Below are 10,206 nucleotides of genomic sequence, written 5' to 3'. Positions count from 1 at the left end.
CACTGGCCTCTTGAATTTCCGCAAAAGCACTGACGATCTCATGTAAGATTGTCAGTGCTTTTGCGGAAATACTATGCTGCTCCCATTTGGGGAAAAGTCTTTTTCCGAAAAACTTTTGCGCAAAAGGGCCAGTATAGACAGCAGAGATTTGTTTTCCGCAAAAAAGCCCCGATCGCGAAAATGGTGATCGGGGCTTTTTTGCTGAAAAGCACATCTAGATTGGCCACAGACACTTTTCCACAAAAAGTGCTTTTTCAGAAAAGCGTCCTGCCAATCTAGACGCGCTTTTCTGAAAATGCTTTTAACGGAAAACTTTTCCGTTAAAAGCATTTGCGGAAAATCATGCCAGTGTAGATGTAGCCTTAGTCTATAGATTGTGAGTTCACAGAAATGACTATTACTCTCTTGGAACAAGGATAAGCAGAGGTAATTTTTATTTCAGGAGTTCACATTATATCTTCCCTGAGTACCTTCTAGGGCAAGGCAGACGTGGGGGGGGGGGCGGGTGACAGAACTGCCAGACCCCTGGGCAAGGTGAGGCGGGTATTGACTCTGCACTCCCAAAAGGGGTGAGACCTTGGGTAGAAGGGGCAGGGCTGGAAACAGACATCCCTCACTGCTGTCTCAGCATGCATTCTCCCGTCCCCTCCCAGGCAGCCGTCAGAACTGCCCGGAGCATGCCACGCGACACTCCAGCAGCAATTTAAAGGGCCTGAGGCTCTGGCCAGAGCAACTGATCCACTTCTACCCTGAAGCATGAAGCACAAGTTGGTAGCACAATGAAGCCCACCCTAAACTGCTTTGCTGAGTGAGGCTTAGAGTACTCAGTGTGACAGGGTGGCCCCACCCCACACTATAAGTGAGCCTGTGGGCAGGGCCCAGCTGGCAGAGATTGAACCTCCCGCACGGCCTTGCAAGACATGTTCACGGGTGAGCCGCACTATAAAAGACCCCGAGCCAGCTCACTTGGGCCTGATAGCTGAGAGGGAAGGATCGGTGAGGCCAGCTCCTGACCCAGAGGAGTCCACGCTGCCAGAGCCAACGCTACAGCTCCAGCCGTCACTCTGAGCCCAGATCCAGGGACCGTGTAGGGGAACTGTAGGGGAACAGCGGGGATGTAGGAAGCAGCCCAGGGCAGGGAGTAACAGGACCCCGAGTGCTCAGCGGGTTGAGGGGAGGAACCCTTCACTGAGCAGGCAGTGGACCGGATCACTGCCAAAAGGGCCTTGGGCTGGGACCTGGTGGAGAGGGAGGGCCCAGGTCCCCCTACCCTCCCCCTCTGCAACTTCCCAAAGTCCAGGAGGGCCTGCAGGCCTATAGACTGTGCCAGAAGGCCATATTTACCCCGAGAGGGAGAACCCTAAAGACTGTGCCAGAAGGCCATATTTACCCCAAGAGGGGAGGACTCTGAAGATTGTGTCAGAAGACCGCATTTACCCCAAGAGTGGGAACTCTAAAGACTGGGGCTGACTGGGCCACTGGGCCAGAATGAGGGGAGTCCCAACCGAGGAGTTGTGCTCCTCGACACTCAGTATCTTCTTGGATCATGCCCCATTTGAGCACTTACGCTTGTAAAGACCACATTACAAATATCCCCCTCATAGTGGTACAGTCATAAGAAGTGCTAAGTGACTTCATTCTGGAAAATGATGCACCAGCAAATACGGACAGACCATGCCCTCATTTCTACTAATATCTATAGGATTCTCAAAGCTTTATTGACCTCCATAACAAAAAGCACTAAAACACCGTTATGCTTGGCACTTGTCCAGGTTAATCTACCTCTGCCGCAGAACCAAACATGCTCCACAGCAATTGACTATAGAATTAATGTCAGTAACAAATAATTCAGTTACAAGAGTTTACAATCCAAAGTCAAAACTGAGAGGATGGTTTACTCCATAGGTGCAGGGATTTCCAGCATGAAAAATGCAACAGATGTTTTTGTTACAACCTTGTTACAAATCTTTGACTTCGATCCTGCAAAGATTTCAGTAGGGCTGCGTCTAGACTGGCAAGTTTTTCTGCAAAAGCAATTGCGTTTGCGCAAAAACTTGCCAGCTGTCTACACTGGCCACTTGATTTTGCGCAAAAGCACTGACGTTCTACTGTCCGAAATCAGTGCTTCTTGCACAAATGTTTTGACGTTCCCGTTCGGGCAAAAGCCCTTTTCCAGAAATGTTTTTGTGCAAGAGGGCCAGTGTAGACAGCTAAAAACTGTTTTGCGCAAAAAAGCCCTGATGGCGAAAATGGCGATCGGGGCTTTCTTGCACAAAACCGTGTCTAAATTGGCATGGACGCTTTTCCACAAAAAGTGCTTTTGCGGAATAGCATCCGTGCCAATTTAGACGCTCTTTTCCGCAAATGCTTTTAACGAAAAAACTTTTCCGTTAAAAGCATTTGTGGAAAATCATGCCAGTCTAGACGTAACCTAGGTGTGTAACTTTACTTGGGTGAGTACTTCTGTGGAGTTCATCCTGGCAACCCACATAAGTAAAGTTATAAAATGCCGCAATTCAGGGCAACTGCATCTGTTGTCCACGGTCTTTAAAGAGCACTCGCTCAAGTCCCCAGGATCCTCAGCCATTACCTCTCTAGGGCAGAGATCTGTGTCTTTCTCTTTCTTGGACTGGGTTTTTTCCAGGCTATGAAGTTCCTGGCTTACACTGTGATATTTCCAGCACCCAAGACCACCTAAACAGGCCAGAATTTGAGCTTAGCTTTCTCTTCTAAGATTGTAAATGGCAGCAGGTATAAATTACCACACAGCCTTTTATAAGCAATCACATTTATTCATGAAGTGAAAGCATTACAGCAAAAACATATTAATAAAATGTGTGTGCTAATAAGCTTGCCAGAGATCACCTTCTGCTCTGGTAGGAGTCAGTTCTTAAAACCCCATCAAAGACTTTTTTAATGTGGTTACCATTTCATAACAGCCTCCACTCAGAACAAACACTCCTATGAATATTTTTTACTTTCCTTTATACAAGGGTCGCTTCCTCAGGACATAGCTTCAAAAGGATGGGTGTTTGTGCAACTGGATGGGAAGAAGGGGAATTTGCGTTGACCTACCCCTAGAAATTCCCCAGGAAAACAGCTTGATACATATTGTCCCAGAAGATTGTTGTTGTCCACCTCATTGTTCTATATAGTTCTTTGATCATCTATACATGACCTTTAAATTTTAATACAATGGACTCTAAATTTTATGAATCTTTGCAGGATCAGGCCCAAAATGTAAAGCCTTAGTGAATTATTTCATCCTAAAATCTGCTAGTGCCCAAATAAGAATGCTTTGCATTCCAGTTGCCTGATCAATCCTGGATAACAAGCAGTCTAGGGGGCATTAATCAGGAATGAACTACATTATTTTAATCAAACCACTGACTATTGAAACTAATGGAGTCAGAAGAAATGCAGCAATAGAATGCAGCTAATAGGGCATTCTGTTTCACCCTATATTTTATGCAGTACTTGATTTCAATGGACACATTTTTGATAACCCAAGATCTGGACAAGTATCTAAAACCAGAAGTTTCTCAATTGCTAAGATATAACTAATTTCAAATGCTAATTGGAACCATTTAAGTACTTGAGTTATGAAGACAGGCAATTTGTTCCTTCTTTTTTTTTTTATCTTTAGAAAGCAAAACCAACTGGCAAATTAATTGCAAAAATCTGCATTGTTAAAACATAAAGGGTGCATAGTTACAAGAAGCCAGGAAATACAAAAGCTAATGTTCAAGCAGCACTGTTAAGATGGAAATTTTGCATATTAGCATTGGCATTGCTTTCCCTGCCAGTAAAGGGTTAACAGGGAGACTTATTGCCTCCTTAGATGAAGCTAATTGGTGGCCCTGAATAGTTGGGAAGATAAAACAGGTTGCAGGTTTGACAGGAAGAGAGATTGCCAGAAAGGTTGAGGAGCTACTGTGAGTTGTGTCCTTCAACAACAGAGTGATGAGAGACTGCCCAAGTAGCTGGATCTCTAGAAGAAGACTACAGAAAGTGAAATAGATGTGGTAGGAAGAAGTCCAGGAAAGCAATAAGCGGGTTTAAGAGAAACCAGTTTCACTGCTTCATATGGTGTCCCTGGATTGGATCCCAGAGGAGGAGGTGGGCCTGTAGTACAATGGGGACTAAACCCCCAGAGGCTGGAGTCTCTTGACCCTTCATTAGGATTCCTGAGACTGTAGAGGGGAGAAATTATTAACAATCTGGCTAGTGCACTGGAGTCCTAATGAGGTACTACCAGATACGGAGCTAAATGCTGACTGAGTCAACTAAGGAAAAACCTGAGTTGAACTAATCCTAACATCTGCTCACCTGGGCTGCCAGTAGTCGAAGGTAGCCCCAGTTCTCCAACAGTATTTTCCATTCCTGTTTTTTTCTAGTTTAAGCTGCAGGTTAATAAAATATCAGGGGCTTCTGGGCTTGGACAGCACTTTTCCCCTAAGATATGAAAGGGGGTTAGTATGAGCTACTCAGACCTTGAGTCCAGGTGTACAGAGTCTGCTTACTCTATGGGTGTGTCTAGACTGCAGGCTTCTTTCGAAAGAGCCTCTTTCGAAAGCATCTTTCGAAAGAGGCTCTTTCGAAAGAGCGCGTCTAGACTACAATGCGCGGATCGAAAGATCGATCCGCTATTTCGAAAAAGAGCGTCCAGACTGCCGGACGCTCTTTCGAAATTGAAAGCCACCCGGAACTGCTTCTGCCAGGGCATGGGGGCAGCATTTCCTTCCGGGTGCTGCCTGCCTGCCCTTTGCAGAGACGCGTGGTGAGAGGGACACTCCTGAACACCCGTTGCTCTGCTCCTGCAGCTGCCTTTGCTGTCCCTTGAGGAATTTTGCAAGGCATTGCAGTGCTGCTTTGGAGTGCTCAGCTTCCTGGGACACCCCAGCAGCTTTTTTCTTTTGAGGTTTTTCTGCTTGCAGACCCTTATTTGTGGCATGGAGCCAGAGCTGCCCCTGGGCAGGCGAGGGCCCCACACCACCATACTGCAGCTGTTGCTGCATCTTCGTGAGACAATCATGAGGCTCCTTCCCGAGCTGGACCCAGACCAGAGGGACGAGGGGTTCCCCCGTCCGGCAGCCACACTGCCCTTGCCTCCGAACTTTTTCGTGGACAGGCGTGTTTGGAGGTTTGACACCAGCTCTGAATGGTGGGACCGGCTCGTGATGGAGATCTGGGATGACCAAGACTGGCTACGGAACTTCCGCATGAGAAAGACCACTTTCCAGGAGCTCTGTACCTGGCTCGCCCCTGCTCTGCAACGGCAAGACACCCACCTGCGGCCCGCCATCCCCCTGGAAAAGAGGGTCGCCATTGCCCTCTGGAAGCTGGCAACCCCCGACAGCTACCGCTCCGTGGGACACCAATTTGGCGTGGGGAGATCTACTGTCGGGGCCGTCTTGATGGAGGTAAGTCATTGTCTGGGGACAGTCACAGTTTGGGGTGGGGGGAAGGGAGACTGTCAGGAAGGGCCAAGTGGAGTGGGAGTGGGAGTGGGAGGGAGCTCCTCCACTCACCCTGAATTGGGGGGCGGGGGGGGGGGTTCTGAGGAGGGGATTCCCGGGCTGTTTGTTTGAGAGGGAAGGTGGGCGGTGGGTTCTCCTCCTAAGACATAAGGCACCCCTTCTAACACTTTGTTGTCTGTCTCGTTCTGCAGGTGGTGAGGGCCATCAATTCGGAGCTGCTCAACAGGCTCATCTGTCTACCGGATCTGGACAGCGTCATGGCCGGCTTTGCTGCCCTCGGCTTCCCCAATTGCGGAGGAGCGCTCGATGGGACACACATTGCCATCCGTGCACCGCCCCATCGAGCAGCCCAATTCATCAATCGAAAGGGCTACTTTTCTATGGTCCTCCAGGCCCTGGTCGACCATCGTGGACAGTTTTCAGACATTTGTGTTGGGTGGTCAGGGCGGGCACACGATGCCCGCATCTTCAGGAACTCGTACCTGTACCGGAGGCTTCAGGCAGGAACTTTTTTCCCCCATCGCCAGTTTGCGGTTGGGGATGTGCACATGCCGGTGTGCATAGTGGCTGATGCCGCCTATCCCCTGATGCCGTGGCTGATGAAGCCCTACACCGGCCAGGTGGATGCGAGCAAGGAGCAGTTTAATGCTCGCCTTAACCGGGCTCGCAACCAGGTGGAATGTGCGTTTGGCCGTTTAAAGGGCAGATTCCGGTGCTTGCTCACACGGTTAGACATGGGGGAGCACAACATCCCCGAGGTGGTGGCCGCGTGTTGCGTCCTCCATAACCTCGTGGAGAGGAAAGGGGAGGCCTTCCTACCAGGGTGGGGGAGAGCTGCTGATGCCCAGGAGAGGCTCTTTGCCCAGCCCCGGACAGCTGCCATCCGCCAGGCTCACCGGTCTGCAGTTGGCATCCGGGAGGCCCTCCGGGACCAATTCTCCAGTGGAGGCCACTGAGTGCACTGAGGGGCTTCTGCCTGGGGACTGGGCCCTGGCCCCCAATAGAAGCTTCACTGCACAACCCATCTCCTGACCCAGTTTGGACACATCACTTACACCAGGGTGTGTTTCAAAATAAAATGTTCTCTTTACTTATTTATAATTTTGTACATATAATCCAACAATGTGGCAAAATAACAAAAATTTTCTTCATTTTTGTTGTTGCCAAACTATATACAATAAACAAACAGTGCCTTTAACCCTTTGTTTGTGCTTTAACTGGGGTGATGGGGGTGATTGAAACCTGGAGGGGGGAAGGGGCCTGGAAACCTGGAGGGGGGAAGGGGATCAGGTTGAACGGGGCTTGGCAGATTTCCCTTTCCTGGCTGGGCCTCGTGTTTGGGGTGCTCCCCGGCTACGGGATCGGGTGATGCACCTGTCGGTTGGCTGGCTGCTGGGGGGCTCTTGGGACGTGGAAGCCTGGGGGAGAGGAGGGCCAGGGGGAGAGAGGGGCTGGGGAGCTGGGGGGGCTGGGGGAGAGGGAGGTCCAAGGGGGGAAAGGGCTGCTGTTGTGGAAGGGGGGTTTGGTGGGGTGGGGTCATGGGGTGCTGGAGGAGCAGGACCAGGCACAGCAGCAGGCAAGCCGCTGACCTCCCTCAGGGTGGCGTACAGCACCGTGCGCTGCAGGACCAGCTCATTCATGAGCCGATCACGCCACCTCTCCTCTGCCTCCGCCCTCTGGAGCAGGATGGCGTTCTGCTGCTGCACAGCCTCGACGTGCTGCCGGAGGATGTCGGCGTAGACACGCCTGTGTCTGCGGCTCCCATGTCTCCGAGGTGGAGATGGAGATGGAGGTGGGGCTGGGGTGCTGCGGCCCTCTTCCACGGCTGGTCCGGCTGTGGAGGAAAAGAAGAAGACACAATCAGTCCTATAAACTGGACTCTGTAGCACTTACAATACTAACAGGATGGTTTATTAGGGGATGAGCTTTCCAGGGCCAGACCCACTTCCTCAGATCAGAGTAACACGGCTACATTTCTATCACAATCAGTCCTGTGTGCAACAGCTGTCCAAAAGGGCATGCCCTCTCCCTTGAGACAGGGGAAGCAGACATTCTGAAGGTCACACTGTGTGTGTGTGTGTGTGTGTGTGTGTGTGTGTGTGTGTGTGTGTGTGTGTGTGTGAGACCTGGGCATCAGCATGAGCATGACAGGTTTCCCTTGTGCATCACCCACTGTGCACCCACCCACCTACCTTCCCCTCCCCCCCCCCCCCCGGGTGTGACACAAACTCACTGTACTCACCTGCTGCTTCCTCTCCCGTGCCAGATGACGCCTGGGAGGCCTCAGAGGTCTGGGTGACTGGCTCCAGGGTGAGGGTCGCCGTCTCCTCGGTGTCCTCCTCCTCTGGGCCCATGTCCCCGTCTCCAGAGTGCTGTAGCTCCCGCTCTGGAGCGTCCACCACCGGGTCTGCCAGTCCGGACTGCACGAACCTTCGTGGTGTGCGTGCTTCTGCATTGCCACCCAGGATCTGGTCCAGCTCGGGGTAGTAGGGGCAGTAGTGGGGGGCTGCCCCAGAACGGGAGCTCTCCTCCCTGGCTTTGGCGTAGCCCTGCCGCAGCTCTTTTACCTTTGAGCGCACCTGGTCCTGGGTGCGGGGGTAGTGGCCCTTCTGGGCCAGGGCTTCAGCCATGCGGCCATAAATGTCGGCATTTCGCCGCCGGCTTTTGAGGGCCTGTAAGGCCTCCTCCTCTCCCCACAGCTCCAGCAGGCTCTTTATCTCTGCGCCGGACCAGGATGGTGCCCGGCGCTTGGAGCCCTTGGCTGGGTCCCCAGAAGGCTCGGAGGAAGGGCCAGGACGCTCTTGGGGCTGTGACATGCTGCAGCAAGGTCGCCGTGTGCTCTGGCTCCTTGTCTGCAACAAGTGGCTGTGAGGGTGCGCCTGTCCCTTTAAGGAATGGCTGCAGCCAGGAACCACAGACGTGCAACCCATGGCCCAGATTGTCCACCAGGGCTTGTTCCTGGAGGCCAATAATTTCGAAAGAAAGGGCTCCCCCCGTCCAGACTCACGTTCTTTCGACGGATCTCCCTCGAAAAAGGCGTTCTTCCTCGTGAAACGAGGTTTACCGCCGTCGAAAGAAAAGCCGCGTTCTTTCGATTTAATTTCGAAAGAACGCGGCTTGAGTCTGGACGCAGGGGAAGTTCTTTCGAAAAAAGGCTACTTTTTTCGAAAGAACCCCTGAGTGTGGACACGGCCTATCTGGGTTCATGTGTGTGCCTTGAGAGTGCATTGATGTGGGACAAATGCTAGTAATTGGCATTTGAAATAATAAACCCGAAAGATAACACCCTGCCGCCTCCTAAGCAAGCATAGTTATACATACACAGAGAACTAATTTACAATAGAAAGAGCCCAATTCTCCTCTTGTTGAAATCAATGACTAAAATCCAGATCCCATTGACCTCAAGTGACAGAAGAATCGGGCCCTGAATCCTGACTTCAAATAAAAATATATAAGTTCTGCTGATTATTCATCAAGTGGAAGGATTCAAAGTAATTCTTATAAGAGGATTTTTAAAGGTGTAATTTTCATTACAAGAATGTCAGCTTTTAAAATATATAAAAATGCTTTTTAAAAAACCTACAATTTGTATGCTTGTGAGAAAGGAATGTACTGATTAAAAAGTTGGCACCCTGGGTGTGCTAATGTTTTATTACTTATGCTTTACTCTCATTGGGTGAGAATAAATAGGAGACATTTCCTTCTGAGAAGGAATTAGTATGATAAATTCTATCACTAGTCACATGGAGACAATGTAATCTGGATTCCATACACAGAGGAAGCAACAAAAATACAAAATTCTGTGCTATACACAGGAGCCTACAATACTTCATCGCCTCTAGCCAAATAACTGAGAAGAATGTTCTTTCCTCAGACAAATACTGAACAATGCTTTGATTCCATAAACAAGGGTTTGTTGGGTTTTTTAATACTTATAGGGATTAAAATGAATTTAGAATACAAACTAGCTATATTCCTTCTCATTATATTTTCCTTAATATACTTGCTTCTCTCTTTTTTTGAAATTGTCTTCATAATAGGACATAACTTTCTTTTTGTTTACTGAGGGGAAAAAATAAAAAGGCAAATAAAAAGATACGAAGGATGGGCCTTGGGAATGTCTAGGAAGAACTGAAATATGAAATTCTGCACAGGTGCAGTATATAGGAAATTATCGAATTCTGTCATAGAAGCCGTTATGAGTTAGCATTCTCTGTCTCTCTTCCTAGCACCAGCATATAAAGCTCTGTGAAAATATGACATGCATGATACCTGGGATTGAGCCATAGAAAGCAAATATACCCATATCTGCTTTGGTGCCTGACTTGGGCAGGATTTAGATACCTTGTAAAACTCTGTCAAGCTTGTGTCATTGGTCAAAGGAAAAGTAATGCCCCCTAGACTTACTTCAAGTTGGATGCCTATGGGGAGCATTAAAAGAGCCCTGAAAGAAATGATTTGAGGAAAGGCTTTACAAAGGTCAGTGTATTTACTCTACTATTCTAGCAAAGATAAGAGTCAGAGGTGACTTAGTCACTGGTCATAATTAGCTACACGGTGTGCTAGAGCCCTTTTGGGTGCTAAAGAATACTCTCTAAGCCCTTGTTCTACACTGGGGAGTTATTTTGAAATAACAAGCAGAGTGTCCACACTACCAAGCCCGTTATTCCTCGGGCAATAAAGATTATTTTGAAATTGTTATTTTGAAATAGTGTTAGCTTGGACA

General features: G+C 49.3%; 1 protein-coding gene across 1 annotated transcript; it reads right to left on the bottom strand.

Moving 5' to 3' along the window:
- Positions 1–6,231: 6,231 nt before the first annotated feature.
- Positions 6,232–8,662, bottom strand: LOC142827250 (uncharacterized). Its single transcript, XM_075921689.1, has 2 exons — positions 7,723–8,662; positions 6,232–7,314 (listed from the first exon to the last, which is right to left on the bottom strand). Exons 1-2 carry the CDS (start codon positions 8,408–8,410, stop codon positions 6,767–6,769), a joined length of 1,236 nt encoding a protein of 411 aa, XP_075777804.1. The 5' UTR covers positions 8,411–8,662; the 3' UTR covers positions 6,232–6,766.
- Between the last annotated feature and the right edge of the window lie 1,544 nt (positions 8,663–10,206).

This window comes from Pelodiscus sinensis, chromosome 2 (assembly GCF_049634645.1).
Source record: "Pelodiscus sinensis isolate JC-2024 chromosome 2, ASM4963464v1, whole genome shotgun sequence".
Lineage (NCBI taxonomy): Eukaryota > Metazoa > Chordata > Testudines > Trionychidae > Pelodiscus > Pelodiscus sinensis.
The sequence above is the reverse complement of the archived record's forward strand: the minus strand, read 5'-3'. Positions and strand labels throughout refer to the sequence as shown.

Bases quoted from the DNA above. Each gene is read 5' to 3' on its own strand.
- LOC142827250 (XM_075921689.1), bottom strand. From the start codon at position 8,410: ATGGGTTGCACGTCTGTGGTTCCTGGCTGCAGCCATTCCTTAAAGGGA. The intron at 7,315-7,722 runs GTGAGTACAGTG...TTTCCTCCACAG, and splicing joins CACGGGAGAGGAAGCAGCAG to CCGGACCAGCCGTGGAAGAG.